This window comes from Odocoileus virginianus, chromosome 19 (genome assembly GCF_023699985.2).
Source record: "Odocoileus virginianus isolate 20LAN1187 ecotype Illinois chromosome 19, Ovbor_1.2, whole genome shotgun sequence".
Taxonomy (NCBI): domain Eukaryota; kingdom Metazoa; phylum Chordata; class Mammalia; order Artiodactyla; family Cervidae; genus Odocoileus; species Odocoileus virginianus.
The window spans coordinates 45,873,559-45,894,880 of record NC_069692.1 but is presented as its reverse complement, the minus strand read 5'-3'; the positions used below and the strand labels follow the sequence as shown (position 1 = coordinate 45,894,880).

The 21,322-nt window shown below is 47.8% G+C and overlaps 1 protein-coding gene and 1 pseudogene across 3 annotated transcripts in view; one reads left to right on the top strand and one right to left on the bottom strand.

Moving 5' to 3' along the window:
- Positions 1 to 983: 983 nt before the first annotated feature.
- NT5E (5'-nucleotidase ecto) overlaps positions 984 to 21,322 on the top strand; it is a 64,838-nt gene continuing 44,499 nt past the window's right edge. Inside the window, exon 1 of one of the 3 annotated variants that reach the window (XM_020899384.2) lies at positions 984 to 1,392. In XM_020899384.2, the coding sequence (XP_020755043.2) occupies positions 1,054 to 1,392 (339 nt within the window). In that variant the 5' untranslated portion in view covers positions 984 to 1,053. The remainder of the gene's footprint in view (positions 1,393 to 21,322) is intronic. The other 2 variants (XM_070450159.1, XM_020899383.2) reach the window with 2 other exon arrangements.
- Positions 6,602 to 7,644, bottom strand: LOC110140772 (POU domain, class 5, transcription factor 1 pseudogene; annotated as a pseudogene).

Genomic DNA, 21,322 nt, shown 5'->3' with positions numbered 1-21,322 from the left:
AACCGGCACTTGCCATCTACCTCTGCAAGGATTAGACCATGTGCTGCTGCAGCTGCGGGCCTTCAACACCCCCTGAGAGGAGTTCAGGCTGGAGAGCAGAAACGAGGTGCTCTGTGCTGGAGGAGGGGGGATGTTGTGGGGAGATGGGGACTGGAAGGACAGGTCTTCAGACAGATATTTTCAGGAGCTGATTTTATGAGCCCAATTCTTGTATTTCCTCACATCTAGAAAAGCACTTAAGTCCTTCTTAGTGACGACTATTTCCTGTGACTCATGAAAGCTTCCAGAGATCAGCAGAAATTTTCTGGAAAAAATAGGGACTTGATTGCATGTACTCTCCCTTCACCAAAATCACATATTCTCCTCCCCCCCCCGCCCCCTCTTTGGAGCAGTTTCTCAGAGCTATTTGAGGTGCTATTTCCCAGGCTACAGTCCTTATTTTGCCCCAAATAAAACTTACCAGCCAAAAAAAAAAAAACCTTACCAGCCAACTCTCAGGCTGTGCATTTTTTTAAGTCGGCACTCCCACAGCCCCCAAAGCACAGCGCTGCCCTAGCTCCCTCCTCTCACCTCTTTTCCTTTCCACCTCCTCTCTCTTCCCTCTTGCCCTTCTTTCAAGTGACAACTGGCAACCACAACCCACAGAAACAACGTATCCTTCTTCGAGATCAGCGAAGACCTAGAAGCGGAGTGGACCCTCCAAATCCTCCCGCGCATCACCGACAGTGGAACCACCAGCGCCCAGGCTCCCTGGTCGGGCCGGGACAGCGGTCGGTGCCCTCTCCCCGGGGGAACAACCTCGTCCCTGTTCCCGCCCGGAGCGAGTGCCAGCCGCCAGCCGCGCCCGAGCCGCCCCGCTGGCCAGGGTCGGACGGGGTGACCGCGGGGGTGTGGGCCTGGCCGCTTGGGGCCGGCCTCTGGAGAGCCCGCCCCGGCCCGGTCCAGCCCCGCCCGCCGGCCGCGCCAGCCTCCTTCGACTCGCCGCCGCCCTCCTCCGACCGCCCGTCTGGCGCGCGCTCACCGGCGCTCGCACTCTCGCCACCGGCCGCAGCCATGGATCCCCGAGCCGCGCGCGCCTCGGCGCTGGGACTCCTCGCGCTGGGCGCGCTGCTGTGGCCCGCGGCGCGCGCCTGGGAGCTCACCATCCTGCACACCAACGACGTGCACAGCCGCCTGGAGCAGACGAGCGAGGACGCGAGCAAGTGTGTCAGCGCCAGCCGCTGCGTGGGCGGCGCGGCGCGGCTCGCCACCAAGGTGCGCCAGATCCGCCGCGCCGAGCCCCACGTGCTGCTGCTCGACGCCGGCGACCAGTACCAGGGCACCATCTGGTTCACCGTGTACAAGGGCGCCGAGGTGGCGCACTTCATGAACGCCCTGGGCTACGACGCCATGGTAAGACCGCGAGCCCGGCAGGCTGGGGCGCCCCGGGGGTGGAGTGCCCGAGCCAGAGAGAAGCCCGGGTGAAGTGGCCGCCGATGGCGAGGCCGTGGGTGGCGAGCCTCGGACCCGGGCGCAGAGCGAGGTGGAGAGAAAGCGAGACTCCCGTCGGTCTGCCAGGTGGATGCAGACAGAGACGCCCCTTGGCCGATTCTTCTTAAATGGACTGATGTTGTACCTCCACCAAGAGATTGGGTGTTTAGAGGAGTGGGCCTCGGACTTGCCGATGAGGAGGCCCAGCTGGGATGTGTAGGCCCCCAGTTACCCTGGGCCCTGGGCCGATGTAGACCCGTCGCATACCTTTCATTTACTGCTTGGTCTTTGGAAGAAATGCTTATCTCCAGTTAACTGGAAGGGAGACAAACTCAGGGTCAAAGAGCTTAAGGGCATTATCCGGTCGCCTGCCCCGGGAGAGCGAGCGAGACAGGACGGCAGGTCCCAGATCCCTCTGACCCCAGGGCTTAAGCAGAGTTAAGCTCACCGTCTTGGGGAGAATCCCAGCTGGACACCTTCTGTGTGCAGCTGACTTTCTCTGTGTCTTAGTTCCTGCCTCTAGAAAACAGGATATCAACCCTGTCTGCTTTCAGAGAGTTGTCTGACACATAGTTGTTGTTTAGTTGCTAAGCAGTGTCCGACTCGTATGCGGCCCCATGGATTGTCATCTGCCAAGCTCCTCTGTCCATGGGATTTCCCAGGCAAGAATAGTGGAGTGAGTTGCCACTTCCTTCTCCAGGGCATGTTCCCCGCCCAGGGATCAAACCCGCATCTCCTGCATTGGCAGGTGGATTCTTTACTGAACCACCCGGGAAGCCCGCTTCAGAGGGTTGGCTGGCATGTGGTATGGCCTCTTTAAAGGTTAGTTCTTATTATTACCAGACACTGTTGTAGAGGTTTACAAACAGAAATAAAGAAACTTCCCTAGGGAAGCCAAAATGCTGAAAGCACTGGGTTTCAAACAATTTCAGTAAAACTCTGTTTGGCAGCAGAGATGTAGGAAGAGTACCACTTAAGAGATGAGAGGCTGTTAAAACCTGTGCAAGTGTTGAAGTGCCAGTTCCCCAGTGCTCTGATAGAGGTGATGCCTTATTTTGTTGGTCTGAATTCTAGAAAAGGAGCAGAGAGGAGTGCCACAGTAATAAATAGTTATGACTTTTGTAAGTCAAACCAATGCCCGAGTTTAGCCCTGTGTAAAATACTAGAGTGAAGGGATTCTGCGTGGTGAAACTGGGGGAAGAAATCCTAGGAGTTTTACGAGAGGAACAGAGCACGGGGCCCAGGGAGACATGGTGTGTGGATATGAGAGGCGGGGAGATGTGGGTCCTGCCTGGGATATAGCAGGCTAACGGTATACTTTGTATCAGAGGAACACAGAGGTCGACAAAGCACAGTGCTGTATTTCTCCCCCTGGAAACTTGGAGAGAGGAGGACAGGAAAGATATAGGAGAGTAGACTTTTTTTTTTTTTCCAGGAAAGCTCACTGTAGGGAGATGAAAGAAGGACAAAGAGGTCCTCTCTATCTGATCATTGGTTTTAAGGTTATCAGGAACACTCAGAGCCGCTGCAATTCAAAGGCTTTGACCCCCATAGCCTTTGTGTTTATCTGAGCCCCAGAGTTTATCTGGGGGACTTGCCAGTGTCTGGACTGTGCCAAAGACTCAAGGGTCTCAAGAATTCTATGTGTGGCCTCTTAGTGTTCTTATCTCAGCAGCTAGACCTGCCTGATGCTTTGTCCTAGGTAATGACAGAATAAATATTTATAAAATTGAATTGTTACTAGCCCGCAGTTACCATTTCCTCCCAGAAAGAGTAAACCTTACGTGAGTTTGTTTTGATTTCATCTACAAACCACAACTTTCTAAACCTTTCTTTTCGTGACGCTCCTTTTTCCACAGTTGCATAGACTCCTTTCGGTGGAAAAAAAAAAGTGGATAATTCCCAGTTTTCCCAAGTGATACTGTTTTCCTCTTTCAGGTGAATTAAGCTCACAATGTTAATCAGGTGTTTATGATAAGATGCTGGGTGAAGCTGAAGCAATCTGCTACAAGTTACAGCCCATCACCACCAGAAATGTTTAGAATACTTATTGTTGGATGGATTTACTTTCTTTTAAATTTCACTCAAAACAATTGGACCAGGGCCTGAGGAAAACTAGGCAACTTATGTAATGTTGGCAGGTCGTGAAAGGGGAGGAAGGCAAGTTGGCCAGATAGCATCTCATCACATTCACTCCCTGCAGGTTTGACAAACATGATTTGACCTGCATAAAATCTTGGTTCTTGTGATGCTTTAGTCATGGATAAAGCTCTGCCACATTCTCTGTGTTTGGTTTTCCAGTGGCTTTTCAGTCATTCTGCTTACACACCTTTCAGGGAGTTTATTGCTGTTCTGCTGTTAGAATCCAACCCCAGCCCACCGACCTGCTGCCACCTCTTGACTCTCAGGAAGCTGGAGATGTAGATCAGGGTGGAAAATAGTCGTGAAAGGATATCCTCAGTTCTCTAGAAACTGGACTTGGTTAGAGGAGCCACATCTAAGGACGCATGCGTTTGGAGGGCAAAGACGAAGTGACTAGAATTTAACTTAACCCCAGAAGTTCCCTCAACCTCTGGACCTGCGAGCCCCCGTGAGAACAGCTAGAGGGGTTCTTTTTTTTTTCTTCTTGGTAGCTAGTTGCTTTAGAGTGTTATGGTGGTCTCTGCCATATATCAACTTGAATCAGTCATAACTGTGTGTGTATACATATATATACACACACATATATATATTCCCTCCCTCTTGAGCCTCCCTCCCCCGACCCATTCCACCCCCCAGGTCATCACAGAACACCAGGCTGGTCTCCCTATGTTACACAGCAGCTTCCACTAGTTATCCATTTTACACATGGTAGTGTATAATGTCAATGCTACTGTTCAATTTGTCCTACTCTCTCCTTCCTCCACTGTGTTCACCAGACCATTCTCTATGCCTGTGTCTCCATCCTTCTCTGTAAATAGGTTCATCAGTACTGTTTTTGTAGATTCCATATATATGCATTAGTATACAATGTTTGCTTTTTTCTTTCTGACTGACTACCCTCTATATAACAGGCTCTAGGTTCATCCACCTCACTATAACTGACTCAATTTCTTTCTTTTTTTATGGTTGAGTAATATTCCATCATATATATATACCACAACTTCTTTAGCCATTCATCTGTTGATGGACATCGATTGCTTCCATGTCCTGGCTATTGTAAACAATGCTGCGATGAACATTGGGGTACCTGTGTCTTTCAGAATTGTGGTTTTCTCAGGGCATATGACCAGTAGTGGGATTGCTAGATCATATAGTAGTTTTATTCTTAATTTGTTAAGGAATCTCCATACTGTTTTCCACAGTGGCTGTACCAATTTACATTCCACCAGCAGTGCTGGGGGATTCTGATAGTGCTGGAGACAAAGACAAGCTTAGAGACCTCTGGACCCAGCTGCCAAGCAGAAGACTCTAGAGTGAGGACGTCACAAGCTGCTAGTTAGTGTCACTGTGTTGGTGGAGGCACAGAAGACATCTCTGATGTACTCACCATGTGAGCTGGGCGGGTTGCTTTCTCTGAGCTTCCTGTTCCCAACTGCAAGACTGGTGGGATCAACCACAACCCCGCCTCTCTGTGTAAGACTTTTGCAAGTGATCCATGAGATGGCAAATGTAAAACTCCCTAGCGCCCTGCTGGCTCAGAGTAAATACTCAGTAAAGGTTTGTTCCATGTGTCCTGCCAAAAAAAAGTGAAAGGTGTGAGTAAGGGAGGTTGGGGCTTTAAGCTCTCAGTGTATCTGATTCTGACTGCCCAGCACAGCCTACCACCCTCCTCCGCCCACTCCACCAACTTTTCTATGTCCCATTTCTGAACTATTCTTTTTTTTTTTTTACATTGTTTTTATAGAAAAAATTATTTTTAAATGCTAATCATGTAACATTTTCCATCACGGAAGTGGTTTATATTTGCAAGACTCACTTGAGGTTGGACTTTTTCTTTTTTGGGGTTTGGGCTATTCTTCATGTTTACTCATTGAGCAGACTTATGTGAATCCCCAAAAGCACAAAAGCAAAGGGAATCATCTCCAGGGATGGGATTCTTACCACTAAGGTGGGCTGTGGGGAAGGGCAGCCTCCTTTGGGCCCTATTTTAAGGCCCTGGTCACTGAGCCCACTTTCTGTGACAGCCAGCAGCCTCAACCTGAACAGATTACTCCCTGATGCCAGAGCCAGCAACCTGAGTGGGGCCGTGGCCCCTGACTTTACCTCAACCAAGCCCAATAGATCCCCTTTTGTCTACATGCCTCACCTTCCATTTCCCATGTAGGCAGCCTTCCTCACGTGTTGATGTTTGTGTTTGATTTCTATGTGTGCTTGTAGAACCTTTGTTATAGTTTCAGTTGCTTATCCTTTTAAGTTATGCAACTCACTCTGTTACTCGGCGCATTGTTTCTTCTGTCCTGAGCTGGTCCTGCTGAGGGTTTGTTGGTGTCTTTCCGTGTCTACCATGTACACGCACTGTGCCTCATGCTCCATGAAGACCTCCCCACATTTTAGCTGTTGCTCCCCTTTGATGGGTTTGGACATGGTACACATCATGCTGCAGTTCCACAAATGTACTGCCCCAAATAGCCTCCTGCAGGTCCCACCTGTGAGACTTTGTTTAGGATCCATACCCATGGGCAGGATTGCTGGGCACAAGGATGTGTACAGTTACTCAAGAACTGACCACCAGCTGACTTTCCTGGGGCCTTCTATTCACCCCACCTGCTCCCAGGCAGATATGAGTCCCACACACACACATCCTTACCCCTACTTTGCATCATTCTCCAGCTTTCCAAGAGGTGTAAAATGATATCTCACTATCTGAGCTTGTGTTTTTCTTTTCTTTTCTTTTTTTTTTTTTAAGTCCCAGGCTTGCTTCTTTAAGAACCAAGTGATGAGTGATGTGGGGATTAAAGTCAAGAGCATCACTGAACTTCACCTTCCCTCCAACCGGTTTCCCCAAACTCCCTGCCCCCACACCCATTGTGTTCCCAATTCCTTTCTTAGTGAATGAAAAACTTAATCCCAAAGCCCTGGCACAAACTCCAGGGTTCTCTCCCTAGCTCTCCCCTTCGTCTGCCCCCCATTCCTGGGGTGAGCAGGCACCTCAGTTTGAATGCATAGGAGAGCCCAGAGCGGTGACAGACACCGAGGGAAAGGCCTCACCCTCAGGGAATGGGACCGAAGAGTACAGTGTAGTGAAGTGAGGGCCCCCGTAGCCTGGGGTACCAAAATGGGGCCCTGGCACCAGAGGAAAGGATACGGGTCCCCCCGTGAAAGGAGACCCAGCAGCCTCAAAATCCTCTCGTTGGGAGTAGTCACTGCTTGATCGTTTGCCCTTCTGGCGACGGTTGCAGAACCACACTCGGACCACGTCCTTCTCCAGCCCGAGCTGCTGGGCGATGTGGCGAATTTGCTGCAGGGTGGGCTTCGGGCACTGCAGGAACATGCTCTCCAGGTTGCCTCCCACTCGGTTCTCGATACTCGTCTGCTTTCTCTTCCGGGCCTGCACAAGGGTCTCTGCCTTGCATATCTCCTGCAGATCTCGTTGTTAGCTTCCTCCACCCACTTCTGCAGCAGGGGCCGCGGCTTACACATGTTCTTGAAACTGAGCTGCAAAGCCTCAAAACGGCAGATAGTCGTTTGGCTGAACACCTTTCCAAAGAGAACCCCCAGGGTGAGCCCCACATAGGCCTGGGTATATCCTAGGGTGATCCTCTCCTGCTTTAGGAGCTTGGCAAATTGTTCAAGGTCTTTCTGAAGAGCTTTGATGTGCTGGGACTCCTCAGGGTTCGGCTCCAGCTTCGCGGCGCCTGTGGGGACGGCGCAGGGGTCCGGGGAGGCCCCCTCAGAGTTGCTCTCCACCCCGGCTCCTGCCTCGCCCTCGGGTTGAGGCGTCTCCAGGCCTCCTGGGGGCACGGGCCCCACTCCAACCTGTGGCACACAGTAGGCCATCCCTCCGCACAAGTCATAGGGCGGGCGGCACGGAGGAAGCCCCCACACCTCGGCGCTGGGCACAACCCCCGGCCCGATCCCCGACCCACCGGGAGGCCCTTGAAAGCTCATCCAGGTCCGAGGATCAACCCAGCCCGGCTCTGACCCTCCCGGCGGGGGCGAGAAGGCGAAGTCAGAAGCAAGATGTCCCGCCATGGGGAAGGAAGGCACCCCGACCTGGGGGCCTAGGAAAACGAGGGATCTCCTAGAGACTGCTCAACACCTCTCCGTGTTTTTCTAATAATTAGTAAAATTAATATGTTTGTTAACTTTATGGGTTTCCTCTGCCCTAACTGCATGTTCACATGCTTTGCTCTTTCTTTATAAATTAGGTTTGCTCTAGTTTTCTTACTTTTCAAGAGTTCTAAGTATTGATCCATAATCAATTTTATTTTTTCTAATTTTTTTTTGGCCTTGCCATGCAGCATGTGGGATCTTAGTTCCCCAACCAGAGATCGAACCTGTGGCCTGTGCAATGGAAGCACACAGGACCTCAGAGGAAGTCCCTGCAATCAGTTTGAGGCATTGATGTTTCCTCCTCCAGGGGATCTTCCCAACCCAGGGACTGAACCTAGTTCTCCTGTGTTGCAGGTGGATTCTTTACCATTTTTAGATCTATTAATTTTGTCCGTAGCATTGTCAACTTGTTTTATTGGGTGGGATTTTTAGGACATTAGGCCCAGGCCTGGGAGAGAGCATCTCAAGTGACCCTGAGAGAACTGCCTCAAGGAGGCAAGGGGAGGAGCCTGGTTATATAGTTTTGCAACAGACGGTAGATAGTCTGAACATCAAAAGAGTTATATTAGTTAAAGAAAACTAGATATCCCAAGTCAAGGATTGTAGTGCTTTTCTATGTATGGGAAGTTGCCAGAGTCTGGCTCACTGAAATCTCTCCTTTGATGTGTACCTCTGATATCTGGGGCCAGTATCCTGTGTTTTCATATCCTGATCTTCCTCAAGGTTCACCCTACGGAATGGCTGCAGTCTGATGGCTGCTAGATAGCAGGTATTCATCTCCTTCTCGAATTCCCTTAGGGCCCCCCACATTGAGGGCTGCCATCTCTGATGACTGTGACATCCTTGTTTACTGATATGGCAGAAGATACTCCATTTTTTAGTGTCTTTTCATTGAGCAGAAATCCTCCACTTGGTGTAATCAAATTAATTTTTGTTTTTTTGGCTTATGGTTTGTGCTCTTGAAATGTTACATAAGATTTTGGTAATCTGAAGCTTGTCACCCCAGCACTCATCACTGGAATTCAGACGTGAGTACTGTTCTCCCTGCCTTTGAGAGACGGTGAATCTATAACGGCGAGTATGCCATCCAGCTCTTTGAGCCATCAATTCCTCATCTGTAAAGTCTGAGGGTCCTCACATCTCTAAGCCAATGGCATCCTGAGAAATATTTTGATTCCATTTCAATTCAGTGAAGGGACAGGAGAATGCAGCAAAGGTGCAGAAGCAGGAATCTGTAAGATGGACCAGCCTGGACCAGAGCGAGGTGGCAGGAATCAGGAGAGATGGGATCGCATGCAACTTACAGGCCACCCTGAAAAGTGTGGGCTCTGCTGTATTGTCATGGGTAGCCACTGGAGGTGTCTGAGTGGAGGAATTGTGGTTAATAAAATTTATATATTCTGTCTTTGTCTACAGTTCCTGGCACATAGCTCCCCAAACTCTTGGGGATACGTGATCAGTATCTTCTATATGTCAATGAGATGATTGATGGCTGGAGACTCCTAGGCAGCTTCAGAGTGAGAGCTGGTGGCCAGAAAGACTCCAGGATTAGAGAATAGGAACTATTAACCTCTGGGGAGAGGCAGGGACCCAGAGACTGAGTTAATCACCAGCAGTCAGGGATTTGATCAATTATGTCAATGTGATGAAACCGTCATAAAAAGTCCTAAATGGTGAACACACTGAAGTGTGGCAAGGTGATGTGCCCAGAGAGAGCAGGGAAGCCCTGTGTACCCTTCTGCTTGCACCCCTTGCCCCATGCATGTCTTCCATTTGGCTGTTACTGAGTTGCAGCCTTTATAGTACACCAGTAACCGTAAAAGCAAAGTACTTTCCTGAGTTCTGTGCATTTTCCTAGCAAATTATCAAAACTGTGTAGGGTCTTATGGGAATCCCTGATTTACAGCTGATGTATTACAAGTGACCCAAGACTTGCAACTGGCATCTGAAGTGGGGGCAGATGTGGCTCTGAACCCAGGATCTGTGATCTGATGTTCACTCCTGGTAGACAGTGTGTGTGTGCTAAGTCGCTTCAGTTGTGTCCTACTCTTTGCAACCCCATTACTAAAGCCCTCTGGGCTCCTCTGTCCATGGGGTTCTCCAGGCAAGAATACTGGAGTGGGTTTTACTGGAGGGGATCTTCCCAACCCAGGGATCGAACCCATGTCTCTTGAGTCTCCTGCATTGGCAGGTGGTTTCTTTACCGCTAACACCACCTAGGAAGCCCCAGGTAGATAGAGTCAGCATGGAATTGAATTGTTGGACACCCAGTTAGTAACTTCAGAGACCTGAACAATTAGCTGATATGAGAAAACACTTCTCAGCCACAGAGGGAAATCACAGTTTAGGAAGAATGAATAGAAATAGATGGGAGGGCAAAATACCGGAAAAGAGGAAGGGAGAAGGGGCTGGACAGCATAATCCAGTGGAGAGGTGATGAGCACAGACTGTAACTGGGCAAAGAGCTCGTGTGCCTGCAGCGCAGAAAGCTGAAGTCTTAGCAGCAGACATTGGCAGCAAATAAGTGTTTATTGCAGGGCACTGAGCAAGGAAGTAAGAGGGAGCCTCAGATCCACTCCCATTTGGACTTTGAGTTGAGGGTGTTTTTAAAGGGAAAGAACAAAGAAACTGGAATTAATCATCATTTTGTGACGTTTGTTAGTCACAGTTTCGGGAGCCAGTAAGTCTCTGGTTTAGGATTCTCAAGCCAGGTAGTCTGTGACTTGGGGGCCTAGTAGAACAACCTGAAATTGTATGTTAATGATGAAATCTACAACAGTGGTTCCTCCAATTCTGGTTGATTACTGTTCTGTTAGCCCATGGTTGAGGTCGGAGGGGACAGGAAGGGAATCAAGTTTTCAATAGATTTATCATTAACTTGGAAGGAAACTCGGTTTTAGGGGCACTCCAGGTCAGAACTATGGTGATGGGGAAAGAAAGGCTGAATCCACCAGGGCCATTTTCAGTAGGTAGGCAGCATGGCACAGGGTTAGGAGGGTGAATTCGGGATAACTATCTGAGATCAGGTCCCCTCCCTGCCACTTAAAATCTATGTAGTGTGAGCAGGTTCTTGAATCTCCTGGAGGCTTTCTTTGCACAGGTGTGAGGCGGGTGTGGTCGTGGTTGTCTCCTCACAGGTTGTTGTAGGGTTTAAAGGAGATGACGGGGACTTCCCTGGTGGTGCAGTGGCTAAACCTCCACTCTCCCAGTGCGGCAGACCCGGGTTGGATCCTTGGTCAGGGAACTAGATCCCACATGCCACAACTAAAGATCCTGCATGCTACAACAAAGATTCAGCACAGCCAAATAAATAAATATTTTTTAAAAGAATTTTAAAGGAGATGATAATGTGTGTAAAGTTCTTTGCACGGTGCCAGCTACCATCAGGGGTCAGTAAGTGCTCACCTTCTGTTGGCAGAGGTGGCTCAGAAGGAGCTTATAATCAAAAGATGACTAAGAGGGTTCAAGCCTGGGACACAGGGCGAGTCTGCGGTGTTTGACACTGCATCTCAAGAGTGCAGAGGTGTAGTAAGATTACCCCTTGACAGCTGAAGCCTCCTATTTCCAGGCTTTTCCTGACTTAGTGGACACGCTTGTGCCCATGGGGTTGTGGCAGACAGAAGCAGTAGAAAGAGATCTGGACAGGACCTCAGGATACCCAGGTTTTACTTCTTGGCTTTTCCAGCTCCTAGCTGTGTGAGTTTGGGCAGTGGATTCCTCATCTATGAAACAAGGGATTTGGAGGGGTGGCCTGCCCATGTTGTTTCCCAGTGCCTCAGGCCCTGCCCAGCTGTATGTCTTGCTTCTAATCTACCAACACAGCTCAACTGGTCCCAGGACTTAATAGTACTCATGGGTCTAAGTTGGCCTGACAACTCTTGTTTCTCCTCCACAGTTCCTTTCATAGAAGCTATTTCCTTATGGAGAGATGGCATGGGTCTTCCCCCAGGTACCTCCAGGTGGCTACTGCTTCCAAAGAGGTTCCCAGGATTTTAGATGGAGGGTTATCCTTTTGTAATAGAAAATGATGGCCAAAACGGGAGGGGGATGAGCCCAGTTTCAAGCCTGTTCTCTGTGATGTTTACTTACTCTTTCAGTTTACAGATATTCACTAGGGGCTTTCCTGGTGGCTCAGATGGTAAAGAATCCACCTGCAGTGCAAGAGACCTGGGTTCAATCCCTGGGTTGGGAAGATCCCCTGGAGAAGGGAATGGTACCCACTCCAGTATTCTGGCCTGGAGCATTCCATGGACAGAGGAGCCTGGCAGGCTACAGTACATGGGGTCACAAGAGTCGGACATAACTTGGCGACTAAACAACCAAGTCTGTGCCAGACTCTGTGCCAGACTATGTTACTTTGGACAGTAAACAAGACCTGCCAGAGTGAAACTTATTGTTCAGTGAGGGGATCGTGCCCATCTGACCCCTTCTTAACCACAGAGAGGCTGCTTAAGACCTATGAAGGAGGGTGAGCAGTGAGAAGCAAAGCAAAGATGACTGAAATTCTAACACCTGTGCACGAGGATTCTCCAACTACAGATCCCATCTTCTGCAGAAGACGATGCTCAGGTGCCACAAGTGTCCAGATCGACAGTGGGTGTGTTTCCCCTCCTCCCAGAAAAGCAACCCCTAAGCAAAGAGAAGTCACCTGGTATTCAAGTGCTTCCAGAGTCTCTCACATCAAGGAACCAGAGTTACTTTATTGTTGATAACAAAGTCACCTGGTATTCAAGTGCTTCCAGAGTCTCTCATATCAAGGAACCAGAGTTACTTTATCGTTGATAACAAAGTCACCTGGTATTCAAGTGCTTCCAGAGTCTCTCATATCAAGGAACCAGAGTTACTTTATCTTCAATAAAAAAGCAGCGTGTTCTGGGGAGACTGATTAGTAGTGCTGGTTTGGAAAGCTTGAGAGAGAGATCTGATGGCAGGGTTTTGTTGTTGTGTTTTGCTTGAGCGTAGAAAGCTGGCGGTCATTCCTGGAGCTCAGACCTCGAAAGGTGCGCAGGCCTGCGGATTGCGGACCCTGGGGCCTCAGTGCTCTGTGCGAGCGGCCCCAGCCTCTGCTTCCGCTGCCCCAGTCTGAGTTCCGCGTCGGGCTGGTCTGGGCGAGACCAGCCTCAGGCAGGGAGGAATGTAAGCAGCAGCAGCTTCTGAGCTCCTCCTGTCCTAGCAGCTGTGCTTCCTTAACTGGAAATGGGAGAAGAACCCGCCAAGTCCCACAGCAGATTGGCAGCTTTCCCTGCTTCACTCACAGAGACCTCTGGGCGCCGTGTAAACTCCCTCCCTGCCTGTTCTTCAGCTATGTAACCAGAACTTGCAAATCCTCTTGACACTTCTTTTCCTTCACCTGAACAGTTGGCTTTATGGTTTAGTCACTAAGTCATGTCCGACTCTTGCGACCCCATGGACTGTAGCCTGTCAGGCTCCTCTGTCCACTGAGATTCTCCAGGCAAGAATACTGGAGTGGGTTGCCATTTCCTTCTCAAGTTGGCTCTATATAGAATCCAAAAATTAGCTGGAGCCTCCTAGCTCCTCAGAGATGTGCTGGGTTAGCCTAAGAGTTTGTTTGGTTTTTTAAATCAAAATAAAAGACATTTTTCATTTTCACAAAGAACTCTATTGAACAGTGTAGTCATCATTTTGGTCTACTACCTTCTGCCATTTTTCAGGCAACTTCATAATTCCGTCTTCCCAAAACGTTTTATCTTTTTGAGAAGAGAATTGTCCTAGGTACCTTTTACGGTCTTCCAGAAAATTGAAATTTTTCCACTAAGAGAGTTTTGTAAAGACCAAAATAAATGGAAATCTGTAAATGCGATGTCTGGTGGATACAGTGAAAGAATCGGAACTTTGCAGCCAAGCTATAACAGTTTTTGCTTGGTCATCAAAGAAGCATTCAGTCTTGCTTTATCTTGATGGAAGATTATGTGTTTTGTGTTGACTAATTCTGGGTGCTTTTCATCGAGTGCACCTTCAGTTGGTCTAATTGGGAGCAGTACTAGTTGGAATTAATCATTTGGTTTTCTGGAAGGTTTTCTCCTAACAGAAGACTCTTCCAGTCCTGCCATATACACAATATCACCTCCTTTAAAAGAAGATTGACCTTTGGTGTGGTTGGTGGCAGTTCATTTCAGTTGCCCCACAATCTCTTCCCTTCCACGTTATTGTGCACTAAGCACTTTTCATTGCACATCACAATTTGTTTTTAAAATGGAACATCTTACATTTCAGTAGAGAATGGCATGTGAAAGTATGATCAAGGAAATTTTTTCACTTATATGGAACGCGAACATCAAAGCAATTAACATAAGAAAGGTGGTACAAATGATTTTCAGTGATTGATTTGGATATTTTGAATATATCGGCTATCTCCCACATGGTATAATGGTGATTGTTCTCAATGTCTCAATTTACTTGCTATCAACTTCAACTGGTCTACCTGACCATGGAACATCGTCCAGTGAGAAATCTCCAGCTCAGAACTTCACAAACCACTTTTGACACGTTCAGTCAGTCACAGTATCTTTTCCATATACTAAATAAATCTTTTTTTGCATTTCAATTGCGCTTTCACGTTTTGTGAAATAACAAAGCATAATATGCCAAAGATGTTATCCTCGATATTAAAATGGCTACACAAAAATTCACCAATTTAGATAAGTTTTTTAAAAATGCACACTGATATGACAGCTGTCACAATACAAACAAAATTGTTTTGAGTGAACCTAAAAACATCTAAGCACTGCTTGAGCCATCTTGTGGGGGAAATGAATAAGCCTTTTGACCAGCCCAGTAGTGAAACCTTCCTGGAACCCAATTAGTTGAGCAGGTATTTTTAAAGGTAATGTTGATGTGGGTATTTTGCATGATAAATATAAAATGCTGTCTGTTCAGTACTTGTTTGTTCATTCATTCAACAGACACTGAGTTGTGAGTGAACTAGGTTGAGCTCAGGAATCTTTTCTGCCATTCAGTCAGATACCACATTCATCTGCCAGGGACTAAGACTGGGGATGTGAAGCACAACCCAACCCCAGAAGCAGCCACAATGCCTACCTTGTAATCTTCCCTGCTTATGGTTGTTGCTGACTCTCCCTGAGTGATTGGCAACTAAGCCCTGTTGAGTGACAGACCAGGGTTTCCTCTAATCCTTAAACTATAGGGTGTCCTGCAGCCTTCTTCATGGGATGAGCTAGAGTCTAAGTGACTAACTGAATTTATGTGTTGCCAGTTTCTGACATATGGCTCTTTGATGTTACAATCGGTTTCTGTGGGTTAAAACCAAAATTCTTTTCTTCTGCATCATGCATCCTGTGCTGCTCCTAATTCTTCTTTCCGTTTTTTTTTTTTTTTTCTTCTACCTGGATTTACGCCTCTTCTCTTATTTGGAACATTTCTGACTGCCTCAGCTCTCGTGTCTCCACCCCCACATTTGTTACTCCAGCTGATGTCACTGGTCTGTGAGCTTTCCCTGACGAGTGCCTCAAGGTGAAGCTCACGCTTGGAGCCCCGTCCATCCTCGACTGTCAGGCTCTCTCACCACATCTCTGCCTGTGGTTCCCGCTTGCTTTATGCATGCGAGCATGGATGTGTCACGCTCTCCCTTCCTGAGGACAGCAAGGACCGGAGCTGTGTTACTCAGCACTGTGGAAACCCGGGAGAAACCAGTGGCTTGTTTAATGATACTCATCCCTCTCCAGATGCTTGTTATTTATTTTTTTAATATACTCTTTTCCAGTGTGGTTTATCATAGGATCTTTTTTTAAAAACTGTCTGCAGAAGTCTGAGACCTTACTGCATTTTTTTATGATTTTATTTATTTATTTTTGGCTGTTCTGTGTCTTTGCTGCTGCTCAGACTTTTCTTAGTTGCAGCAGTTAGGGACTGCACTCTGGCTGTGGTGTGCAGGTCTCCCATCGTGGTAGCTTCTCTTGTTGCAGAGGACGGGCTTTAGGGTGCACGGACTTCAGTAGTTGTGGCTCCCTAGCTCTAGAGCACAGGCTCAGTAGTTGTGTCCCACAGGCTTAGTTGTGCCACGGCCTGTGGGATCTTCCCAGACCAGGGGTGGAAGCTGTGTCTCCTGCATTGGCAGGCAGATTCCTTGCCACCGAGCCTCCAGGGGAGGTCCTGTCATCGGATCTTGAACATAGTTCTCTGTGCCATACAGGAGGACCTTGCTGTTTCTTCCATCCCATATACAATAACTTATCTTTTTATTAGTTTTATTGAAATATAGCTGATTTGGGGTTTCCCTGGTGGCTCAGATAGTAAAAATCTGCCTGCAAACTGGGAGACCTGCGTTCAATCCCTGGGTTGGGAAGATCCCCTGGAGGAGGGCATAACAACCCACTCCAGTACTCTTGCCTGGAGAATCCCCATGGACAGAGGAGCCTGGTAGGTTATAGTCCATGGGGTCCCAAAGAGTCAGACACGACTGAGCAAATAAGCATACAGCTGATTTACAATGTTCTTAATTACTGCTGGAGAGCAAAATGACTCAGTTATACATATATACACATGTGTGTATACACATTCATTTTTTGATATCCTTTCCATTATGGTTTACAGGTGCTTGTATTAGCAGCAGTTTGGCAGAATACTTAAGGTCCCAGATGCTAAAGCCTTGCTTTGTTCCAGTCCCAGCTATGCCTCTTGCTAGTTGTGGAAGCCCCACACCCCAGGTTTCCCATCTCTATAAAGGACAAGTAATTAGTACTTACCTACAGCATTGTAAGAATTGAATAAGTTAATGTATGAACAGGGCTTAGCCATGTAGCATGAAAGTCTTAACTATTAATATTTCTTTTTGTCATGTATTTTGTTTTTATTTTTTCCTCTTTCTTGAAATTCCCTTGTGTCAAATTCACTGGTAATTTTCACAGTCCTTTGTGGACCAAGCAGGAGCTGTGAAATGCCCCCTTTGTAATTCAGATACCGTATAGGTGGTTGGTCTCCTTGGCAGATTCCCAATAGAAAGAGATTTCAAAAAATTCCTTTTTCTTGCTAAATGCCTTCATGAAATCTATATAACGTTCATATGTGCACACACAAGACCCTGAACCGTTAAAAAAAACTTAAAAAAAAATCTTTCACAAGCAAGTGTCAGTAAGATATGAATAGAAATGTAAATGAAGACACAAGAAGTGAAAAAGAGAGCCCAAGGGAGCGGTGGATTGCGGTGCAGCCAGCTAAGCTTCCAGGCTTAGTGTCTGGTTCACCTTCTTCAGAGCAATTCGGTTTCTCTTGTTGTACACCTGCCCTGCTGGCTCAGTGAAGAATCTGCCTGCAGTGCAGGAGGCCCAGGCTCAGTTCCCGGGTCGGGAAGATCCTCCGGAGAAGGGAGTGGCAGCCCACTGTACTATCCTTGCCTGGAGAATGCCACAGACAGAGGAGCCTAGCGGGCTACAGTCCATGGGGCCACAAAGAGTTAGTCGTGACTGAGCGACTAACACTACTGCTGCTGCTTAACTACTCTTTATCAAGTGTGTTTTTATATCCTGTTCTTGAACAGCTTCAGAGGCTCACCTCCCAAATCGGAGATGAAAGTGGGGCCCGTTTGAAAGGAGCAGGTGGGGTGGAGGGCTTTATTACTCCTTCAGTAAACAGCTGCTGAGCCGCTGGTGCCAGGTGCCCGTCTGGCGTCACCAAGGACCGTGGGACGATTGACACGGCTCCTGCCTCCGGGAAAAAGAGAAAGACATGTGAGCAGACAGCGGCAGTGGGCGTGACAGATGTGACAGATGTGACAGGAGGGCGGTCTGCGGTAGTGGCGCCACTGAAGGCTTCTCACACACAGGCAGGTGACTTTGTGTTCCTGGAACCGAAGGTGCCTGGTCAGGCAGAAAAAAGAAATGAGGCAGCTCAGGGAGATCAGAGAGGGGCTGGTTTAGCATCTGAGCAGGACGGATTTCAGTGGGAAGGGGGGAGCCTTGCAGAGACACCCAGAAGGGCTGGAAGCAGTGGGGTGGGTGTTTGGGGAGTACATTCTGGTGGCCCACCAGCAGTGGGCAGGAGGTCTGAAGCCAGAGACTGGCTCAGAGGATCTCGATATGTCTAGGTGAGGAGCGATGAGACAGAGTGGGGCAGTGGGAGTGCCTGGAGGAGGGGACCCCTGGAGGGGATGGTGCAGGAGCACAGACAAAGGGGTCTCCTGGCTGGGTTGCCAGGAGGGGAGGCCTGAGGGAGAGGGGAGGTCCGCCCTGTGCTACACTGGGGATTGCTCTTTCCTAGCACCTGGAACTACATGCATCCTCACAAGTGTCTCCTTCATGGGTTATTGAGGGCACCTGTTCTGGCTGAATGGTGGGAACTGCCTAGCCAGCAGGCTGTGCAGAGCAGGGATCCATGGATAGGGTAGGGAGGGGGCAGTGAGCACCAGGTCTCTCCCAGGCAATTCCACGCGACATCTCCTGCAACAGAAGCCCATGTCTCTGCCCCACCGCCGACCCAATTTCAGTATCTGTAACCCTGTCACCTGGGTTCAAGCTGGGCTGCCCTGAAATTGGGGTGGGGGATGTCATTTCAAACTTGGGGAAAAAAATCTGCATTTTCTGGTAACACTTGAAATAAAAATACTGCTGCAGGTTGACGCAAACCAACCAAGGATGTAGCATCAGACACTAGTCAGAGCTGGGTCACCGTGACCGCCGCCGCACAGCTTGCTTTATTCAGGGAGGCCTGCTCTGTTCTTGGCCTGCGAGACTCTCTCTCTCTCTCTGGGTTTTGCTGCTCGCTTGCCTTCTGTGGCTCTGTGTTCTGTGAAAATCATCACTGTGTGGCTGCTGTGTTTACCCATCAGAGGCTTTCAGAACAGAACTCTTTATCAGTCTGGTGCCGGAGCCCAGAGGACTGTGCCTGAACCTTTTTCCCACTGCAGCCCACAGACAGGCCAGCACGGTGCAGGTCACAGAGAAGCAGCTGCTGGGAACCACCCAGGGCCTGAGGACCAGTAACCCGGCCTTGGGCATTCGGTCTCAGTCTCTTTTTTTCCTCCTCCTCACCAATCTTTTATTTAGTTGTTTTTTCATCCAGTAGATATTTACCAAGCATTACCCCTGTGGTAGCTACATTTATTTTTTATTTATTTATTTGGCTGTGCCAGGTGTATTTGTCAGATGGGATCGAGTTCCTTGACCAAGGATCAAACCTGGGCCCCCTGCATGGGGAACATGGATTCTTAACTACTGGACTACTAGAGAAGTCCATTTTAAATAGATTATAGGACTTGATTAATGCATATTCTTTTTTTTAATTTACTTTATTGATTTACAATGTTGAATTCCTACTGTACAGCAAACTGATTCATTCAAGTGTACATTCTTTTTCCTATTCTTTTCCATAATGGTTTACCACAGGATATAGAATATCCCTGTGTTATACAGTAGGAACTTATTGTTTATCCATTCTGTATATAATAGTTTACATCTGCTAACCCAAACTCCCAATCCATCCTTCCCCCACCCTCCTTCCACCTTGGCAAATACAACTCTCTTTGTCCATGAGTCTGTTTCATAGTTAAGTTCATCTGTGTCATATTTTAGATTACACATGTAAGTGATACTGTACAATATTTGCCTTTCTCTGACTTACTTCCCTTAGTATGATAATCCCTAGGTCCATTCACTTTGATGCAGATGCCATCATTCATTCTCTTTATGGCTGAGTAATGTTCCATTGTATATACGTACCGCATCTTCTTTATCCACCAATTAATGTGGACTTCAATAACACAGAGAAATGGCTCTGATCAGTCACTTGTAACTGGAGAATTCAGAAAATGGGAGATTTCTCCATAAAGACTAAATATTCAACATAATAAGCATTAGTCACTCAGTTGTGTCCGTCTCTCTGTGACCCCATGTACTGTAGCCCACTAGGCTCCTCTGTCCATGGGATCTCCAAGAAAGAACACTGGAGTGAGTTGTCATTTCCTTCTCCAGTTCTGGCATAATGGGAGAACTTCACAGAAGGCCAGCAGATGGCCACTGACCCCCGTGTCCACTCCCGAGGACCATGAAGGAAGAGCAGGACCTCTTCCCCATGGAAGGGTTCCAGAGGCCGGGTTCCAGGCCTCTTCCCCATGTCAGCGCCAGTCCCACCCACTCCCATGCCAAGGGCTTGGTTTCTCTCAGTCTCACCCTGAGGAGTGTTCTTATTTCTTCTTGTTCATTCCTTTACTTAGCACCACTGAGAGCATGTGTTTTTCCGGGTGAAGGCAGCAAATGAAGAAATAGCAGCTTCTCTTAGGAAAAGCTTTGAGAAAGAAAAAAAGCTGGACGTGGGCAGGAGGCCTCACAGGACACGGTGGTCAGGCATGCCGGGTCAGCTGACAGCTGGATTAGCTGCAGGTTCCACCTGCACCCTTTCTGGAACAAACATGGTAAAAGAGGGAAAGTCAAGAAGGATGTGAATTAATTCCTCTAGCACACGTTCCTCTCTGAAGTTTTATTTTACTGTTGTTGGAAGTAAATAGATTCCATGCTTATCATTATTATCTTCATGCAGGCATGGAGAACAATTTCATCTCAAGTGTCAATCTCTAGTTAATTGACAGTAACTCCCTGCAGAGCCAGGAAAAGAAGAGTTTTGAGATTCAGTTCAAACTCAGTGGGGAAGACTGACTCCATCAGTCATTCAGCATCTACCCAGATAGAAAAAGGGATGGGGAACTGTAGCATTGTGACACCATGTATTTGTTTTCGTTGGGTGGATACTAGGTACTTTCCATTGACTTCAGTATCTAAAAGATGGTAATTGACTGTTTCTTGACTTCCCACTTTTGCATTCCAGTCCTCTGTAATGAAAAGGACATCTTTTTTGGGTGTTAGTTCTAAAAGTTCTTGTAGGTCATCATAGAACTGTTCAGCTGCAGCTTCTTCTGCTTTACTGGTCAGGGCATAGTCTTGGATTATGAATGTGATATTGAATGGTTTGCCTTGGAAATGAACAGAGATCATTCTGTCGTTTTTGAGATTGCCTCTAAGTACTGCATTTCGGACTCTTGTTGACCATGATGGCTTCTGCATTTCTTCTAAGGGATTCCTGCTCACAGTAGTAGATATAATGGTCATCTGAGTTAAATTCACCCATTCCAGTCTAAAACGTCAATGTCCACTCTCGCCATCTCCTGTCTGACCACTTCCAATTTGTCTTGATTCATGGACCTAACATTCCAGGTTCCTATGCAATATTGCTCTTTACAGCATTGGACCTTGCTTCTATCACCAGTCACATCCACAACTGGATATTGTTTTTGCTTTGGCTCCATCCCTTCATTCTTTCTGGAGTTATTTCTCCACTGATCTCCAGTAGCATATTGAGCAGCTACTGACATGAGGAGTTCATCTTTCAGAGTCCTGTCTTTTTGCCTTTTCATACTGTTCATGGGGTTCTCAAGGCAAGAATACTGAAGTGGTTTGCCATTTCCTTCTCCAGTGGACCATATTTTGTCAGAACTTTCCACCATGATCCGTCCGTCTTGGGTGGCCCCACATGGCATGGCTTAGTTTCATTGAATTAGACAAGGCTGTGGTCCGTGCGATCAGATTGGTTAGTTTTCTGTGTTTGTGGTTTCAGTCTGTCTGCCCTCTGATAC